Genomic DNA, 21,437 nt, shown 5'->3' with positions numbered 1-21,437 from the left:
CCACCCTGGTAGACTGGCTATTTCTCTGCTCTTTTCTCATTAAAGTTTATCTACCTAATATTTCTTTGATTTGCTGATCTCTTACTTTATATCTGATTATCAGTTTTAGACAGAAAGATTAAAATAGAAAATTTTTAAAAGAAAAAAGAAAATAGACAGTAACTATTTTTGTTCTCCTGTAAGCCTATATTATGAATATATTACTACCTAGTAGATATTGAGGGTTCTATTCCAGACCACTGCAATAAAGCAAATATTGCAATAGAGTAACACAATTTTTTAGTATCCCAGTGCATATAAAAGTTATGTTTACACTATATCACAGTCTATTCAGTACATAATAGCATTAGTTCTTTAAAAAAAAGAATATTTATACCTTACTTTTAAAATACTTTATTTTAACAATCATCTGAGCCTTTGGTGAGTCGTAGTAATTTTACTGGTGGGAGGGTCTTGCCTTGATGATGGCCTGACTAATCAGGGTGGTGGTTGCTGAAGGTTGAGGTGGCAGTGGAAATTTATTAAAACAAGACAAGGAAATTTGCCACATCAATTGACCCTTCATTTCATGAAAGATTTCTCTATTGCATGCAGTACCATTTGAAAGCATTTTACCCACAGAACTTCTTTCAAAATTGTACTAAATCCTCCCAAACTTTGTTGCTTTATCAACTAAGTTGATGTAATATTCTAAACCCTTTATTATTTCAAAAATCTTTACGGCATCTTCACCGGTAGATTCAATATCAAGAAACCACTTTCTTTGCTCATCCAAAAGAAGCAACTCCTCACGCATCCAAGTTTTATCACGACATAGTAGCAATTCAGTCACATCTTCAGGCTACACTTCTAATTCTACTTCTCTTGTTATTGCCACCACATGTGCAGTGACTTCCTCCACTGAAGTCTTGAACCCTTCAAAATCATCCAGGTGAGCTGAAATAAACTTCTTCCAAATTTCTGTTAATGCTGGTATGTTGACCCCCTCCCATGAATCACAATGTTCTTAATGGCATCTAAAATGGTAAATCCTTCCCAAGTTTTCCAATTTACTTTGCCCAGATCCATTAAAGGAATCACTACGTATGGCAGCTATAGCCTTACAAAATATACTGTTAAAATAGGAGGTCTTGAAAGTCAGAATGACTCCTTGATAAGTGGGCTGCAGAATGGATGTTGTATAGCAGGCATGAAAACACTAATCTCCCGTACATCTCCATTAGAGCTCTTGGGTAACCAGGTACATTGTCAATGAGCAGTAATAGTTGGAAAGAAATCTTTTTTTCTTGAGCAGGTCTCAATAGTGGGCTTAAAATATTCAGTAAACCATGCTATAAACAGATGTGCTGTCATCCAGGCTTTGTTTTTCCATTTATAGAACACAGGCAGAGTAGATTTAGCATAATTCTTAAGGGCCTTAGGCTTCAACTTAAAGTCACCAGCTGCATTAGCCCTTGACAAGAGAGTCAGGCCTGTCCTTTAAAGCCAAGCATCGACATCTCTCTAACTATGACGTCCTAGATGGCATCTTCTTCTAATATAAGTTTGTTTTGTCTACATGGAAAATCTCTTGTTTAGTTTAGCCACCGTCATCAATGATATCAGCTAGATTTCTGGATAACGTGCTACAGCTTCTACATCAACACTCCCTGCTTCACCTTGTACTTTTATGTTGCAGAGATGGGCTCTTAAACCTCATGAACCAACCTCTGCTAGGTTTAAACTTTTCTTCTGCAGCTTCCTCACCTCTCTCGGCCTTGAAAGAACTGAAAAAAGTTATGGCTTAAATCTGGATTAGGCTTTGACTTAAGGGAATGTTGTGGCTGGTTTGATCTTTTATCCAGACCACTAAAACTTTCTCTATATTAGCAAGAAGGCTGTTTTACTTTCTCATAATTTGTGTGCTTACTAGAGTAGCACTTTTAATTTCCTTCAAGAACTTTTCCTTTGTATTCACAACTTGGCTAATGTTAAGGCATAAGAGGCCCAGCTTTTGGTTTATCTCAGCTTTCGACATGCCTTCCCCACTAAGCTTAATCATTTCTGGCTTTTGACTTAAAGTTAGAGATGTATAACTCTTCCTATCACTTGAACACTTTGCTGTTTTATGTGGGTGCTGTTCTAGGCACCCCAAAACAACTGTAACGTAAAGATCACTGGTCAGATCAACATAACAGATACAATAGTAATGAAAAGTTGAAATATCCCAAGAATATCCCAAATGTGATTCAGAGGCACAAAATGAGCACATGCTGTTGAAAATATAGCACTAACATACTTGCTTGACCTAGGGCTGCCACAGACCTTTGATTTGTAAAAAACGCAATGATCTGTGAAGTACAATACAGCGAAGCACCGTAAAACAAGATATGCCTGTATAATGAAGGTATATTTGTGGCATTAATTGTATTGCTGCTTATCTTTATAGTTCATACTTTTACAAAACAAGCCTAAGTTTCAAAAAAAAATAAATAAAAAAGGAGGGCATATTCCATAATTACTTATTTTGAGATCAAAACAGATGCATTTTCACCATTCACTAAAACTTTCCAACAATGCAGAACTTGCATTCTTAACCTCACACAGAAGTTGTATCTTCCTTGATTGGCTCAGCATGCCAAGCTGCTGGTCTCACTAATGAGTTCTACTATCTCACCAGGAGGACAATATATTCTTAACTATTGGACACTGACACTATCTCCAGCTGTGCTAGTAAAATCACAGAAATGGCATTTTTACTAGTTCTAATTTTTTAAGAAACCCTACAAGGTAAAATTTTTCAAACTGGCACTTAGAAGAAAGTGCCAATTCAATATATATTTCTAAAATAAGTCTTACTACAAATTTATTTTGGATACTGATCATTTCAGGAATTTTTATTTGTATTTTGTTTTTACTGTTCCCCTTGCAATCAATCACAGGATTAGAATCACTAAGATTCTGTCATAACAACTTAGGGAAAACAGTTTGAGCTAGAATAAAAACAGTAGGAATATAAAAATGGTATCTTTACCTCAAAGATCAGCACAAAAAAACAACCATTATGCTAGACCTCTAAAGTTCATAAAACCAAGTAAACCTATATCATTTTCAAAATCCATCTCTAAAAATAGTATATCTGACTAGGGTAGATAATGATTTCCCTAGAGATACTAATTTTCAAAGGTGGGCATGCAAATGGTAACGTGCCTCACCTTTTGGTATCTATAAAGATGTGCCACTGGGTTTTCTGAAGACGAAAGGAAGAAACGACGCTTGGAAAAATGGAAGAAAAGCTCACCTACAATTCAGAAGGGTGAGTTCAGTCCTAACCTTATATTAAGAAAGCTGTATTCTCAGTATGACAAGTAATTTTAGTGAGTATCACAAGAAGAGGTGGCTTACCTAGCAAATGAGAGTGTACCTTATTTGAAAAGATGAATTTTTCCCATTCAAATTCACTCAAGTAAAAGGAAATCAAGAAGTCACCTTGTAGGACTCTCCTCACTTAACCTGGAAGTTTGGCTAAGTTGTCCTGTAACACAGAAGGGTCTCATCTTGAAAGTAGTTTCATGGAAGGAAAAAATCTTCCATGAAGGAGGTGAATGCAAGTTCTGTGCCTCATTCCAGACACAACGATATTTAGTTGTGGAAAAACGTTAACTCTAAAAAATCCAGTAAGATACTCATTCTTTTAGTGTAACTGGGTTTATTGTAGCTTATTTGCACTCCATTTATTGAAGAATTAAAATCCAAAGAATAATCTGAAATTTCACATTCTAGGGGTACTAACCAAGGTAGACTCTTAATTTAAGGTATTTTTTCTCTCTAGTATTCAGGAGTGCATTTACATAAAATGAAAGTAAAATTGAGACTTTATACTCAACACTTACTGTAAATATGGAAGCAGTATAAAACAGGAGCGGAAGAGGGGTCTCCTTTTTATTTCTCTCCTGAAGAATGAATTGTGGAGGATGTAGTGGTTATTCCACATCATAAATCGAACCTCTTTCAGACCCCGAGAGTTGGCTTCTTCAATCAATCGAATGACAGACTATGGAGGAGAAAACAGAAGATAACAAAAAAAAAGAGGAAAGTTAATAATCATGGTTAAAAATGAAAATTTAACCAAAGGCAAAAGTTAACCTCACAGGAATTTCAATAAAGTACAGTGAGTCTAATTAACTTCCTTTATATGCTAAGATTTTTTTTTTTCCTTCCAAGTATGTAGGGCCCAGGGAACTATTTTATTTTATTTTGAGCCTTAATAATATTATAGAGAGTTTTCGTTCATATTTCTTAAGGGAGTTTTCAAAACAGGAACTAAAGATAGTGATGTTGGCCAGTCCCAGTGGCTCACGCCTGTGAGAGGCCTGTGAGCCACTCCCAACACTTTGGGAGGCAGAGGAAGGAGGACTGTTTGAGGTCAGGAGTTCAACACCAGACTGGGCAACATGGCAAGATCCTGTCTCCACAAAAAATAAAAAAATAAAAATTAGTTGAGTATGGTGGCATGCACCTGTCGTCCCAGCTATTTGGGAGGCTGAGGCAGGAGCACTGTTTGAGCTCAGGAGTTCAAGATTATAGTGAGCTATGATCGTGCCACTGTACTCCAACTGGGCAACAGAGCAAGAGCCTATCTCAAAATAAATAAATAAATAAATAAATAAAATTTGAAAAGGTGGTGGTATATAAAGTTCAAGTTCTAAACCCAAAAAACTTCTCAGAGGAAAAACACAGGAACAGTCTGAGTATTCTGAGAGTACCTTTTAAACAGCCTTGTATTCTATTTGGAAGGTAGATGACTAGTGATTACCAAGTATTCTGAGAGTACTTTTTTTTTTTTTTTGAGATGGAGTCTCGCTCTGTTGCCCAGGCTAGAGTGCAGTGGCGCGATCTCGGCTCACTGCAATCCCTGCCTCCCAGGTTCATGCCATTCTCCTGCCTCAGCCTCCCAAGTAGCTGGGACTACAGCCACCAGCCACCACGCCCAGCTAATTTTTTGTATTTTTCGTGGAGATGGGGTTTCACCATATTAGCCAGGATGGTCTCGATTTCCTGACCTCGTGATCCACCCGCCTTGGCCTCCCAAAGTGCTGGGATTACAGGTGTGAGCCACCACACCCGGCCGTATTCTGAGAGTACATTTTAAACAGCCTTGTATTCTCTTTGGAAGGCAGATACTAGTGATTACTTAAGCTTACTTAATTTAATATTGTGTTTTACAATAATTAACATACTAGGTTTTCTTCTTTTGCTATTGTCTTTAAAAATAAAAGTAAGGTAGGTAAGTTGTTCCCCCCTTTTGTAATGCTGGAAATGAACTTAAATTGAAAAAGTCAGATCTTTGGAATGTGAAATTAACCTCTAAAGTCCATCTGAGGATGTTTAAACGACTCACAATTGTCATTCAGAAGCAAAGTAAACCATCATCATTTTAAAACCTTGCTTTGAGACTGAAGGGCTATTATCACTGTCTCAGACTAAGGATGCAAGTGCACATAGGAGAAAATTGTAAATAACTGATTTATCTGACCACAGCTCAATAAACATTTCCAAGTACTTCTTCCAGAGACATGAGCGATTGTTTCCATTGGGCTTCTAAAATGCTAAGTATAACACTTGATCCAATCTCCATAAGCCCAGGAGCCAGATATAATCAAAAGTTACACCAATTCTCATCTCATGAAAATTACTCCATAGGTGGCAACAGGTCAAAGTATTTCATCTCTATAATGTAAGATTCTGTGGAAAGCATTTTATTTATCTGATAATAGTGGTATGTTATCTTTGGATTTCAAATTAATGGAAAGAAATACATTTTAAGAAAAAGAGAAAAGTTTTCTTGTATCATTGACACTCATAAGCTGTTTGATTATATGCATACTTCTGCCTAGTCATTGTTGTAAAGAAAGAATAAAAGAATAGAGGAAGAAAAAATAAATAAATTTGAAAAATGTACTTGTTAACAAAGAACCTGTAAATACCTCAGGATACTCTCTCCATCCAAAGTGGTCCCTACAGAAGAATTTCCAGACTGTGTGGTAAATAGAGTTGACATTGCTAGAGGGTGGTGTGGACAGCCTTCGTAGTTGGTCAAATTCAGTTGTTTCATACACATTCATGGCATTCAAATCTGCCCAAAATTCTTGTCCTCTAAAAAACAAACAAACAAACAAACACCAAAAACCTGTTAATACGTTTGTAAAACAAAAATATCCAAAAATCTCATTGGACATTAAAAATATATAGCATAGCCTGTTGGTAGAATTTTCTAAACTTGCTTTACTTGGAGTAAAAGCATATTTATTGCTGGTTGTTTCCACAGCATCCATTTCCTACATGCCCTTTCTAATCAAGACCAAAATTTCTAGGCCATGGAATGACAGTAAGATTGATTTAACCCCACAGAACCACTGGCCTAACCCAATCAAAATAAGCCCACCCTCCACTCTACGGTGGGCTGGCCTCAGCCAATCAGGGAGTCAGTTTTACTATGAAGCTATGTAGAAACTAAACACAGGCAAAAGAAAATTTCTCTTGAAGCTTGACCTTTTTTTCAGAGGCCATCCGTTTACTTGCCAATATAGGAATACACAGTATTGCCTGATCAAAGACAATAAAAGAAGGGAAAAATAAAATGAATCCAGATAAAGCCAGTACTAATCCACCCAACATCAATATTATCTTTTATCCGGTGGGCTGAAAAATGTTGGCAAAACATGAAGAAAAAAAATAGTTTGGATTATTATGAGGTTTAGCTTTGAGAATATTTTGGTCATCTTATTATCTGGTCTACTGCTGCTGAATCATTACTTTACAAATGTCTCCATACTGCTGGAGGGAAGTCCCACTATATGAATCAGACTCATTTAATAATTTATAAAAGGTAGACCAATAAAAACATTTGTGTTTCCTCTTTTATGGAACTTCATTACAGTTGGAAACATTTGAACCATTATTTCAAATAACTGGCATAATGGTCATTGTATTCTTCTTTCTTTTCTCTTGTGTATGTTTGAAAGTTACTATAATATAAAAAATTAAATATATGGTAACAGCATAGATATTGTAGCATAGTCTACCACAGATTTCTAAATGGATGTCTACAACACAAGAAATACTCTAGATCTAGTGGCATTCAGAAAGTACATGTGAAGTCTAGTTGCTGAGACAGATTTTCCCAATAATTAACTTATTTCCTTGCTGTAAATTAGGATTTTGAAAAGGATATTAAAGTTGATCTACAGTTGTGCCATTGCACTCCAGCCTGGGCAAAAAGAGTGAAACTCTGTCTAAAAAAAAAATTGATCTATGGGTTTTGTTAGCTAGCACATTTTCCAAAATCTGCTCTTGGAATACTTGTTTCAAAAACTATTAACAGGTATTCTGTGCACAAAAGATTCTGCAGTCAAATATTTGAAAAACTGATTATGCAAATACTTGCCGTTCTCCATCCCAATGTTCACAATTTCTGAATCAGGTTCTACACTGAAAAAAACACTCAATCATATAACCGATGATGCCAAAAAGTATGGAACTTATAAAAAGCAGTATACTCCTTTAAAATTCCTAAAGATGTTGCCAATAAACCCCAAACTTCTTGCTTAGTAAGAGGACTAACTAGTTGGATGTGGTCTCAAAAACAACATATAGTTTTAATTAAGCATGAAATAAGACAATATAACGTAGTTTAAAATAATATTTGGCCACTGTTTTAAAATGATTTATGGTAAATAGGAATATTTAATTCAAACAGAAAAATGTTTCTGGGAAATCCTAAAAAGTGAAACAGACAGACAAAACAAAACAAAAAAACAAAAAAGTCCTGAAAACTGGAACTCCTATGCCTAAATTAAACGTCATATCAAGTTGCCTTAAGCAATTTTCATTAACTTCAGGAGAATCTGATGTTATGATTGGGAAGTGAGATAAAAAACTTTCTCCCTGTTAAGACTGTTTCAAGTTTCTAAACATATTTTTCCTGCTTTAAGCTTATCGCCCAGCAACTGTTCCCAATTATGAGTCACAAATCCTCAGTATTTCCTTTAAGGAGTTCTTAGAACAGCAGTCATTATGTTAACATGCATTATAATATAAACAGCCAATGCTTTTTGCTGTTTAGTGTCAGATTTTATTCTGGACATCACTCTAGCAATTTCTGTTTAAGCCTGTATTACTGAGACTTCATAGATAATGATTTGCATGAGAAAGACTTCATAGATAATGATTTGCATCTACAACTGCAGCTTTTGCTACATTCTCGTGCATGTCAGTCCTTTGGGCATTACGAAGTTTCTACGACAAATCCTAATTTACTATAATCAACTGTTCTTTGGATGATATATCAAAGTACTGTTATAGCTCTATTTGATTTTCAATGCTTTTTCTAAACTTGACAGAGACAAAATCACAAATTTGAAAAACATTAAATTATCTTTTTGTGAGATTAATTTTACCACCTGCTCTCCCTTAAACAGTGAATGCTTTAAAAATCTAAAGCCAAGAGGTGTTTTTCTCCATAATCTGCATCAGCATAAATATGTGCAATATGGATGCCAAATGTTCAACAGCCACCACATTCTTCTTTACCAAACTATTGTTTCCTATTATCAGAAAGCAGTTACGAGTCATCTATATGTGATAATCGCGATGGTGGGCTCTACTGGGCAATACACAAAGAATTAAACAGATGTAGTCCCTGTCTTCTAGGAATGTTAAGAGAGGAATAACTAACAAAATGTAGCCAAAGAAGCAGTACGTCTGCCTGTCTAAATTCATCAGTGGCAAGTACATTCAGGAAATAAGAGACAAAGAATAAACATGCAGCAATATGGAAGAGGAGGTGGTTATTGGCATCCAGTAATGGATACAGGTCGGGAAAATTAAGAGGTTTTACTTTATCAATCCAAGATAGCTTTCTGCAAGAAAAAGAATCTTAGGAGCAGTTTAAATAACAGGAAATATCACTAGTAAGTAAAGAGCTGTGTGTAAGAACAAGGAAAAAGAGGTCTCCAAGCACTTTGCTTCTTGAAAGACAAGTGGAGACAGGATTGGTATAAGTAGCTGGAAAAGGAGACCTTCTAAACAGGGGTATCTGAGAGATGAGGAAATGGGAACCTGTAAATTCCTATAAGGGGATAAAATAAGCGATGTGAGAGACTTCAGGCAACGAACTGAGGGTGCTTAAGTCCAGGGTGTCAGAGCCTTAAGATATAAGGTTAGGAATTTAAAGTATTGAGCAGATAAGTTAGAATCAAAGCAGTAATTACAGGATGTTGGAAACTGAGCAAGAGAGCCAGTGCTAGAGATTGAGGGTGTCTTTGTAAAAGCAAGGTGCAACAATCCTTGTGGATGAAAACTCCATCTGGCCTAAAGGCATCTCTGAGGGACGGCCAAAAAAGAGTATGAGTGATAGCCACTCCACAGGAGGATTTATATCTTGCTATTTGTATCACATGGCTAAATCCATCAGTATTCTTTTATCTAAGATACAGCCCTATCATGAACCAGAAAAAAACAAAACCTTGTGAACAGACTGCTGATTTTTGCTATTAAGGAAAGAATGAAATTGAACCGCTGAAATATTAACAATTCTGTTTTTGCATGTCTCACCAACACACCACCACACATCCCACTATAAGAATCCATATACAACACTAATTTAAAATGCTGAAAAGGACGCCCATTCTCATAATTTAGATGCTTTGTAACAATGGTTCTCCTCTTATTCAACAAATATCTACACATACCAATTAAGCCAACATTTTCCGACATACATCACCAATGCACAGAGCACCAACACCCACACTAAGTCAGAAAGTATGCCACACACATTTCTTTAACAAGTATACTAATATCTTAGTATTTAAGATCCTGAAGAGAAAGTAAAAAGGACCTATGACATGAATAATAAACAGAGTTGGAATGCAAACCAAAACTAAAAAAGAAAAAGATGCTAAATGAAATAGAAAATAGTAAGAACACAACTTCTTTCTCAGATAAATAGCTCTTGGGTTTATGCATTTGGGAGCTCAGTAAAGAGTGTAACCATTTTAGGCAGTTTATCTATTTATAAAGTGTTTATAACCAAGAAGAAAATGAGACCAAAAAAAAGCAAAGTAACTCAAAGTAGACACATTAATTTGGTACTGGGCTCTGCTTTGGCCATAAAAAAATGAAAAAGGCAAAATGACACAGAGCACCAATCGAGTGGGGAAAGGAAACCCTGTGGCATAGTGGGAAATGTGGCAAAAAGGTGGTCAGAAGCAGATGGCCTACCTCTGCTGGGAAAGGTGTCAAGAAAGGTGGTCAAGGGAGTTGTCCCAGAGTGGATAAAATGTGAGCAAGGTCCAGCTATCAGGCAAACAATGGGAGGCAGGACACCACATGCAGAGTGACTCCATGTGTAGAAGCTAACCAAACAAGGCACACAAGAATAGTGTGCAAGAGGCACACCCAGTTCATGTGGGAGGTTAGAGTATATGTATCTATGAGAAATAAGGGATAAAACTGGACTGGATAAGTTGGCTTGGGCCAGATAATGAAGAGCTTTGTTTACTGTGTTAAGTTGTTAGGTCTTGATTCTATGGGCAGTAGGAAACACCAGTGAATTTTCAACAAAGTCCAGACTTGCCTTTATAAAGGTCATTCCAATTGTAGTGGTATAGAAGAATGATTTACTTATTTATTTTTGGCAGTTGATAGAGAAAACCATTCATCAGCTAAATATTAGGATATTTATCAATATTATTCTATGAACAATCATCTCTAGTTATTAGAACTGCACATGAGACATACGATGAAAGAGGACTAAGGAGGCAATGTAGGAATGATTTGAAGTATTTAAGAGTTAGAATTTAACTGCATAAAGGATAATTACATGTGGGGCAGAAGAGAGTGAAATGAGAGTAGGATGTGTCCCATGTTTCTGATCTGGGTGGTTGGATAACGGTGCTATTAATGAGACAAATTACAAGACATACAGCAGGTTTAAGTGGCAAGGTGATAGAAATAAAACATAGAACTCAGACTTTGGCATAGGTTGATTAAATACAAAGTTTTCTGAACCCTACTCTGCACAGTTTTAACCAGATCGGTAAGACTTCAGAACCGTGGCTTCCTGCCTGTAACAGTTAACTGGTTTCTACAAGGATAAGCCTGTGACCTCAAACTAATTAACACATACCTTAATCAGCTAGACTCACCATATACAACTAGTAGTGCCCTTTTATTATTATGATGTAAAGTGAAAATACCTCCCAAAACGGAGTGTCATAATGATAGAAGGATAAAGATTAAATGCAATGTGGAGAGTACTGAGGTTCTGCTACTGGCTTGAGACAGGCATGACAGATGGGATATGTTTGCCGCTGCTAAAGAATTTCACAGGCGAACAAAACATAGCTGGCTTTTGATACCTGGCTTTGATATTTCCAGGACTCATTTAGCAATGCAGGAATATCTGGAAGCTTATATCCCTTCAAGTATTTTACAAGGTAATGAGAATCAAAGCCATGGCATACACAATACCAACACATTTCGTGAAAACAGTGTCATTATTAAAGTTCAGAAAACTATGTATTTGTAATTTGCTTCTTTAGAAGCAAAACTGTCATTTATTCTGTCGCTAATTAAGATTTTTGCTAACACTGCCTCAAATAAGTAGCAGAGGACTGTTGTGGGGGGTGGCAATAAAACTTATTCATAAATGCTTATATCCAAAGCAACATCTTTTAATACTCACCAGAGGTTAAATTTTTCTTTCACTTTTTTTTTGGAGATAGGGTCTCCTTCTGTCACCTAGGCCGGAGTGCAATAGTGCCATCTAGGCTCACTGCCACCTTGAACTCCCTTGCTTAAACTACCCTCCCACCTCAGCATCCCCAGTAGCTGTGACTATAGGCACGCTCCACCACACTCGGCTAATTTTTGTATTTTTCTGTAGAGACGGGGTTTTGCCGTGTTGCCCGGGCTGGTCTCAAGCAATCCTTCTGCCTCAGCCTTCCAAAATGTTACGATTACAGGTGTAAGCCACTGCACCCAGCCTCAGAATTTAAAATTCTATACTTAATTACCACACTATGACACTGTAAAACTATTAACATAAAACTCAGATCATGGATTTATCTAAATACCTCAAAAGATTTTTGGGTAGGTAAAAGTGTTCCCCACCTTAAGATACAATGTATTTCTCAGGATCAGTTCTTGAAGAAGTGATCATGAGGCAAAATTCTATGTTGCTGCTCCCTTGGTACCTCCTGAGACATCTTGGAAATTCCTGCTTCCAAGAAGGCAGCAAGTTAGTGGGAAGGATGCTGTCTAAAATCACATTTATCTGTGTGCCAAACCTCATGTCTGATTCATAAATTGTTAGACATCTGTAGTCTTAAAAGTCATTCTAGAAGTGAACCCAGTGAAATGAAAAAGAAAGGATAAGATATAGAAGAGAGGCAGGTAAGTTTCCTAAATGAAAAAAGATATTCTGTTTTTAAACTTTTTAATTATACATTCTCCAAAAGCATGCGGAGAACTAAACAAACATAACACAGCTTATTCTCAAAACAGACTGATACTAAGACATGGCCATTTGCATACATCTAGATGTTTGCTAAACCCCTAATAAATAATACCACACAATGAAGTCCACCGGCCCCAACGCAACCACTAAAAGCAAATTACAATATCTACTTAAGGAAAAGAACCTACTAAAATATTGTTATGCTGGCTTTTTTTGTTGTTTGTTTTCTATTACAAAACTACAGATCAAAGCAAAGAACACAAAAAGACTTTCCAATAAAATGTGGATAAGTCTAAAATCTTTCATAAATAAAAATTACACTTATAAGATCAGAAGATCTCATTGCCATCTATTTATGGTAGTGTGGGACTAAATTTTGCACCATGAAGGTACCAGAAATCTCATACAGTCTTAACTTTTATTCAAGTTCAGTCACATGTCCTAAGATCACAGAAGGCACTATAAGTGAGACAGACTTCTCAACCATGGCCTGATGAGAAAGTGAAACTTAATTTTTGTAAGAACAGCTGGGATAGAAGGCACAGGTTAGTTTTTAAAAGTTGGTAGCATGCCTTATACTACCTTATATTATGCAATCACTGATTTTTATAAAGAAGAGTAGCTATCCCCTCTGTTAAGAAAAATATTTTTAAAACTGAAAGGTTTCTATCTAATCTCAAAGTAAACAATAAAAAATGTCTCCCATGTATTCGAGGCACAAATAGTGGTTAATTCAATTTTTTGAATATAGAATTTGACATCCCTTAAAAAGGAATAAAATAGATGTGTTTATAATTTTTTTCTACATACATATAATACTATATGTAAATGATAAAATTACTTAAAAATAAGTTGCTTTCAAATATCTCAATTCAGCACTCATTTACACATAAATACTAGTTATAGTTATCATAAAAATATTTTCTAATAATGCCTAGTAAGATATAAACCATTAGCTTAATTTATTTCTGCTTTGACTTTTAAATTACAAATGATTCCCATAAAAAGGTTTTTATTCAGAATTTTCTATTATTTAGCTTTGGCTTTTTCCCCAATTAGTCCAGATGAACTAACTGATCAATGAAAGAATCAGAAATATATTCGTTGGTGACTTACTATGTATTTGATGCTAATAACCCAGAGATGAGTAAACAGCTTTCAGGAGACTAGAGATTTGAATGCATACAAGCAAACTATATATAGAGAATTCATCACTCTGATAGTTCTTTAAACAAATTGCTGGAGAAAAAGACTTCCTATAGAAAAGACAAAGAGTCTTTTTATTGTCTAGGTTTTATAAGCTATAACAAAACCTTTCAACATAGTCTTAAATTGGTAACTTTTTCTGAGGGAGTTGGATTCTACAAAGCCAAGTTTCTGTGATAGATTCAATTTTATCAGTTAAGAGAGTCGAAATTATTTCTGAGTAACAAATTTGTAAAACACTTTACATAATGCTTCTGATGTCCGCCAGCATTTGGATAATCCAAATGTCAGAAAGCAAGCAAGCAAAGGTCCTTCTGTTTCACATACTTTGCCCTGACTCTGTTGGGGATGTCTTTCTTTTATTAGGATGAGTAATTAAACCTTAGAAGGCAAACCCAGTGTTTATCCTGTGCTAATTTTTACTCTCTAAATGCCTGGAAATGAAAGAGCTAAGCCAGGTGACAGTCAGAAACCAAAGACCAACCACAGCAGGAAATTATTTAGAGTATTTTGTGCCGTTTGCCCTCTCTATACCTTGATCAGCTGCAGGAACTGTGAAGATCACAGGGTGCATGCAAGATTCTGAAAGCACATGCATGGTAAAGTACTGCAAGCAAAGTTCACCCTTTGATCCCCACCCTTGCCATTCAAGTGCTGGTGAAAAATTAGACCAAAGATGATCATCCAAACTCTTTGGCTATGTCATATAAGTGGGACAATTTAAGAATTCTCCAAATTAGTTCAAAAAGAAAAAAAAAGCTAATGTAATAAAGAGAAATTCTTGTAAGTATAGCCTAAACATCTTTTCTAATCATTACAAGAAGTACTATGTTTCAACATAAGATTATTCACAAATCCTTCCTAAAATCAGAGGCAATAGCACCAAAACAGAGGACTTCAATTTGCATAAAGAATACAAATTTACTGAACTCTTCCTCAGACAACTTAGTCATGGGCGACTCTCAACACACTCCTTACACAACTTTTTGTGGTACACATACTCGAAAGTCACTGGTTTCTGTAGAAGGTGAAAAGGAATAGTTGCTCTAGCATTCTCACTCTTGTAAGAACTTATCCTTTCATTGTGATGACCATGCAAAGGTTCTTTACTTGTCCAGTGGGTGTTACCAGTAAGTAAACAGCATAGAGCAGAGAAAGATCTAGGAGACAGATACATTTTGTTGTGTGGAAACCCAAATAGGAATGCTTAGTTAACTCTCTTCTATGCTTGCCTTAGTAACAGTAACTAGCTAAGTCAGCAAGGAAAATTGGAAGTTTCACAAATGACAATTAGAAGTTTATTAATGTCATCAACTTCTAAAATTTGAGTTCCTAATCACAGAATTGATTATATTTAGCTCAAGTCTGCAATACTGTCCTCTTCACAGATTGAATATAAATCTTTACAAACAGAATTTATTGTACATAAAATCCTTAATTTTCAAAAATGTATTTCACAATATATCACTTGTAATGTCAAATTCCCTATTAACAAGGAATTATTTATATTAAAAATCTGAAGCTTTCAGTTACTGTGTCAGGGATTGGGGTGGATTAGGTTTAATGTTTGAAGGAAGAAATTTTAAATTGGGGTGAGTCTGTATACGGTATAATTTTCAGTCCCTAGAAAGCGCTGTCATAAACAATCTATAAATATAAAAATGAGCCCTATTTAGTTTTGTTAAAGAAATTCCTTCACATCAGCCGGGCGCGGTGGCTCACGCCTGTAATCTCAGCACTTTGGGAGGCTGAGGCAGGCAAATCATCTGAGGTCAGGAGGTCAAGACCAGCCTGACCAATATGGAGAAATCCCGTCTCTACTAAAAATACAAAATTAGCCGGACATGGAGGCGCATGCCTATAATCCCAGCTACTCAGGATGGCTGAAGCAGGAGAATCGCTTGAACCCAGGAGGCAGAGGTTGCGGGAGCTGAGATGGTGCAACTGCACTCCAGCCTGGGCAACAAGGGTGAAACTCTGTCTTAAAAAAAAAAAAAAAAAAATCCTTCACATCTAAAATGTAGCTTGTTTGCTCCTAGAAATGGTGAACTTCAGAAGCATTTCATTCCTTGTACAGTTTATGTTTAATGTGTTGCAAAGTAGAGGTAAAACCAAGATCTCAGGCTATCACCTATTTCAAACCCAGAATGAAAGGGAAAATGGCTTAACCTTTGGCACTGTGGTCTTTTTCAAAGATACAAAATCTTTCGAATTCACTTTACCTTAAGACCCCAATCTTATTATAAAAGGGAAACTCTACTACTTTTACAAAGTGAGTTTCTTTCAAAACTTTGACAGTGTCCAATTTGAACTAGCCATACAAGTTGTGCCAAAATAATTATCTTGCAATTTGAAATGTTTTTTCCTTTGCAAAAAATGATACACACATGTACTAAGTTTTCCTTCCACAAAAAGACAACTGCAACTCACAAATTGGAGACTGATAATTATTAAAGGTTGTTGGCCAAGGTTAAGAGGACTTAAGGTCCTAATTTAAATGCAATCCAGAATCATCACCATCAGACAAAGGATGCAGAATCTGGTGTCTCAAATCAGGAGATGATAAATAAAAATAAAAGAAACCATGGGAAGAAAGTCATAATTTCAAATAGCTGTATTTTTGTAGCATTCCTTGAGTAGTCAAGGTTTGCATGGACTACATACTGCTTTACCCTTTAGGAATAGCACCCAAACCCAGAATAAAACTGAGGATCACTAACCACGATTAGAAATACACAGAAGAACTTATGAAGTTTATCTTTGCTTTATAGTAGATTGTAAATCTATGATCTAGAAATTCTGGTATAATAGGATAATTCTAGTATAATACAAAGTAGATTTACAGGGACACAACAGAGCTATCAGTCAAAAGTAGCATTTTTTTTCATGCCCATTATGTGCAGAATGAAGTTTTAAATGCTGAATGGAGTTACTACTATAAATTGAGCACCCCAAATCCGAAAATTGGAAATGCTTCAAACCCAAAACTTTCTGAGCACCAAGATGATACCCAAATGCTCACTGGAGCATTTCGGATTTCAGATGCTTAACCGGGGCACTATGCAAATATTCTAAAATCCAAAATCTGAAACACTCTGGTCCCCAAGAATTTTGGATAAGGAATATTCAACTCGTATTCCCTTTTTTTCTTACTTACAATAAAAAGTAAGAGCTTTGGATTTAACTCAATGATAAAATATATAATGTATCATGCAATTATTTTTAGGGTATGCCACATAACCTTATAAGCTATTTCCTCCAACTGTCTGATTTAAAAGTTATAAATCTTTTTGACAAGGTTCATTTTCATTACCATAGATACATCAGGAAAAGAATGACCCCATCCTGAAGCCAGGTGGCAGCTGCTTCAAAAAGTCTAATCTGCTTATTGATGAAAAACCAAAAAGGGAATAAATGATTGCTATTGATTCCCATGATAGCTCTACACAGATCCAGTAACTTCTCTGGATTAGTATAGATAGAAGCCAATTAGTTGTATTTCATATGTAAATAGTAGCATAAAGAAGTACAAAAAATAATTCATTGGATTGCTTTATCCTAAAGCACAAGGCACACATTTTGAAAGTCACTTCAAACACAGTTCTTGCTTATGGAGCTCTCTTTCTCTTAGGCAGAAATTTTTAAAATAAATTTAAACTCATCCAGCTGTGTATATTCAAGAACTACCAAAAGTCACAAGGCATAGTAAGTTTCAGCTGTTCTCCTCTCTCCAGTGTTATCAATAACACATAATGAGTTAGTTCATACATCATCACAGCTGTGCACGCCACAGCTAACTTGGCTAATTTAACTACTCCAGTAGAGTTCAGGAGCTTGCTCTAGTTTAGCTAATTCACTATGCAAGTCATATAGGGATTATAACAGTATACGCTTTTTATGATCATTAATATACATTTCTCTTTTATATAGAGTTTCTGTGAAGTCATCTAATGGTATTGTCCCTTGGACAGATTTTAAAAATAGACTTCTAAGGGCAATTAGCAATCAAAATCACTCAGCAACTAAAACTGACAACACTCTAGCCTTAAGCCTTAAAGCAACTAAAACTCCCTATCAGTGAGCATTAATCCCAAAAGAAAAAAACCCTGTCCTCTGAAAAAAATTAATAACGGATTCAGGGTTTACAACTTTCCTCTTCCTCTTCACCTCCACTCTCTTTCAATAAATTCAGAATTAGAAATAATCACTGGTCATATGTGCACCTGCAGGTAGCCTCCAAAATAAGGTTTGCAGTGTGTCCCTTCTTGATAGGTGGAAATAACTAGAAAATTGTTCTGGCTCAATTTAAAATGAATGTAATATGAAACTAGTGGTGATCTTGTTTGCTAAAGAGAGATTTGCACAACCTCCATAATTTCAATTATCCACAACAGTACTCCACAGTGTGCAAGGCTCTTTTAAAACTGCTTAATTCTGCCATCCGATGTCATCGTCTACTAAGGATGAGTGCCTACACTGTTCGAGACTGTGCTTTCTTAATCTAAAACACAACACTCAATGTTGTTTCTCAACTGTATATTTGGAATTTGGAAATTCTCCAAGGCTCATCTCGTGTGCAAAAAAGAAGCCTCAGCATCTATATCTGGGAAGTTCATACACACTAGTATGCAGTTGATGTTGGCAATGAACGTTTGTAGATGTACAAAAGCAGAATGAGAAAGCAAAGTGGGATTACATCATAATTTCATTACAAGGAATAAATAAGCATGTATTATTGAAATCCTTTCTTAATGCGCTTTTAGTATCTAAGCATCTTGACTAAAAAGTTGGAAAGGTCCTGTGAATTTATCTAGTTCAACTTCCTTTCCAATTTCATTCCTGAGAATAAAATGAACGCTATACATCTAATTTAGATTTAGGTATTAAATCCAATACATTTGCAAAGCTAAATAAAAAGATTTTTATCTGTACAGTTTGAAACTATGAACTTTCGTCTCTGCTAGAGACCCAGAACTATGAACTTTCCCCAAGTATCACACAATGAAGATGTTATGGATACAGAATATAATGATTTACCAAACCATATAAACTACTGAAAACAGTGGGATAAACAACTGCCATTCATTATTCATTATTTCTGAGTCCAAAGACTGCTGGTTCCAACTTGGACATATACACAGCTGAACACACACTTCCTGGTTATGTGCAATCTGCACAGATAGACCAGCTTTACAGGCCTGACCACAGAGATTAATAGCTTTAGCCAAATAATGTGGTAACCATGTGAACCTGGGCTGCTTCAGCTTGTTTGTGAATCTCTCAGCAAGGCTCAACATGCCGTTATCTGCATCTTGTTGCCAGGAAACACAACATCGCTTTAGAATACAAGGAAAACCAGGTTGCAATGACCACAGGTCAACTTCCCAAAAGCCTAATTTTTGACACTTAGCTATCTACTATATTACAACATTTCTTCCTGTAATCTTCAGAGAACTTCACTTTACTAGTAATTTAACAGTTAACACTTTTTGTTATTTTCCCAGGATAGGACCACTTATTACCACTAACAATGTAGTAGGAGCAATGATAATTATAATAATTCACTTATACTTTTCTTTTCCCAAGTGTCAGATAAACATTAGTTTACTTCATTAAAACTGATTTGGAAATCAAGCACCCATTGCAACTACCTCATAATACAATAATGCATGCTTATGGGTCTATGTCTATTCTTAAGCAAAATAATCTTACCAAAGGATAAAAAATACCCATATGTTCCTGACCTAAGAATTCCTGGATTTTCTAGGATCAAAATTATTGTCTTGCCTTGTTCTCATGGTAACAGAATGTCATGTGTTGGCCAATAATCCTGCTAGTTTCTTCCTGATCAATTCAAACAGATAGAAACTTAATGTACCAAGATGCTGAAGTACTCAGCAGACTGGAAATTTGCTTCATGAGAGTGAAGTGGGAGCCACTGTTCTGCAGAGTTTTGCAATCTGGAGATAGAAGGATTAGAGTGGCTTTGAGAGTATATAAAATTAATTACCCTTGACATAGCAATTAGAATTGCTAGCTCATGGGCAACAGAGATTTTGGAAAATACCTTATTAAAAATATTTTTAAGATAAAATGGAAAAACATTTTTCTCTTCCAATGCTGGTTTGAAAAAGTAAGTTAAAAGTACTTAGCTGTATTATAAGACTTTCACTACGGAAGCAAGGTGGAATCTTGAATGTAATATATTATCAAGATAATACATTTACAGTCAGAAAAACTATACTCTTGATATGACCTTACTTTTATCTCATAGGGTCTTCTATGTAATACTTTTGAATTTGGGCTTTATACTGTTTCTCTTCTTGTTCCACACTTCCCTTTTGAAACACAAAATGCAAAGTTCAAGTCTCATGATAATTAAGTTGCTAAAAAGACACATGGATTTCTGTACTATATAACTGAAATATTAAAATTATTAAAAGACAACCATTTACCCATTACTGAAGGGAACGAGATAAATGAAAAAAAAAAAAAAAAAGACCAAGTTTCTGTAATGTGAACAAGCTCTCGCACCAGTCAGAATTCAGAAGGTTGACATGAAAACTATCAGAATCAGACAACTTGGAAATGGTTTACTGCCACCATTTGCTGACTCTCTAAATACATGGGTAGTGTAAACCAACATATCTGTGAACAAAGATGACTCTTAAGGAAGTGTTTTCTCCTGGACTTCTGGGATGGTATATTCAGTGTATTTCCACTCCCCTCTCCCCACCCCCAATATGGGTCATGCATCTCAGTACTATACCAGGCCATTCAGTAGCTATGAAGGTGTTAGGTTGCCCTCATGGCCTCCCCAGTCAGGCAGCATGGACAGAAGTGCTCTCCTCTCCCTTTTAATTTTAATCCTTACTCTTGGTCATACACAAATAGCTATTAACACCACACACTTTAGCTCCTTCTATGCTACAGGAGAAATAACTTAGAGATGCAAAGATTAATGCTTATTATATAGCCATTTTTGCACAAGCAACTTTACATCAGGCAACTATCATTTTCTTCATTTTAAATTTTAAAGAAGAATTCAGATGTAGAAATACCAGTTCCCTGCCAGTGAATGCTGCTTAGACATCCATACTAAAAGAACTGAGTTATGTGTATACACTCATCTTGCATACCAAAACTCAAGGATAATTGTTTGAGTAATAAACATACCTTAACATAAATTCATCCCTTCACCGATTGTTAAAGGACTCTTCCAAATTAAAAAAAAAGTATCCTAAATTCTGGAAAAATTTATTTTATCTATAATATAAACTTAATGGAGAAAAGCTCCAAGGAAACTAATAAAAAGATCCAGAAGTATGGGAAGAACTTGAATCACTCACAGAAAAGATGTTTATAACATTCGAAATGAAGAGGGCCACAAACATCTCTGACAATACTATTCTTCTTTAAAAAATAACAGCTACTCAATGCGCAGAGCTTTAAAATTAAACAAATTAGGTGTTCATTATTTATGTTATAGTAAGATTCACCAGACTTTCTTTCAAAAGCCAGCTTTTCTTGGGTGATTAAAACAGTATTTAATTCACAATATTTAATGTATGTGCAACTTCTCAGTCACACGCACGTTGAACTGAGTGACATATGAATTGTTCAAATCATAAAACCTTCATTGTCTGGTTGAGTTAATAGCCTGCATTCACCCACCATGAAAAATCAGGATAGCACAGTCAAAAGAATAATAGTGGAAAAAAAGAAAACCTGT

General features: G+C 35.7%; 2 protein-coding genes across 3 annotated transcripts in view; one reads left to right on the top strand and one right to left on the bottom strand.

Moving 5' to 3' along the window:
• The window catches only part of SSR3 (signal sequence receptor subunit 3), a 425,362-nt gene that overhangs the window by 266,144 nt on the left and 137,781 nt on the right, over nucleotides 1-21,437 (top strand). The gene's annotated exons all lie outside the window — the stretch shown is intronic.
• Nucleotides 1-21,437, bottom strand: part of TIPARP (TCDD inducible poly(ADP-ribose) polymerase) — a 33,416-nt gene that overhangs the window by 6,501 nt on the left and 5,478 nt on the right. For both annotated transcript variants that reach the window (XM_050779861.1, XM_050779860.1), the window contains exons 3-4: nucleotides 5,967-6,135; nucleotides 3,873-4,033 (exon numbers count right to left, since the gene is read on the bottom strand). In XM_050779861.1, the coding sequence (XP_050635818.1) occupies nucleotides 3,873-4,033; nucleotides 5,967-6,135 (330 nt within the window). The remainder of the gene's footprint in view (nucleotides 1-3,872; nucleotides 4,034-5,966; nucleotides 6,136-21,437) is intronic.

Source organism: Macaca thibetana, chromosome 2, assembly GCF_024542745.1.
Source record: "Macaca thibetana thibetana isolate TM-01 chromosome 2, ASM2454274v1, whole genome shotgun sequence".
Taxonomy (NCBI): Eukaryota; Metazoa; Chordata; class Mammalia; order Primates; family Cercopithecidae; genus Macaca; species Macaca thibetana.
The sequence above is the reverse complement of the archived record's forward strand: the minus strand, read 5'-3'. Positions and strand labels throughout refer to the sequence as shown.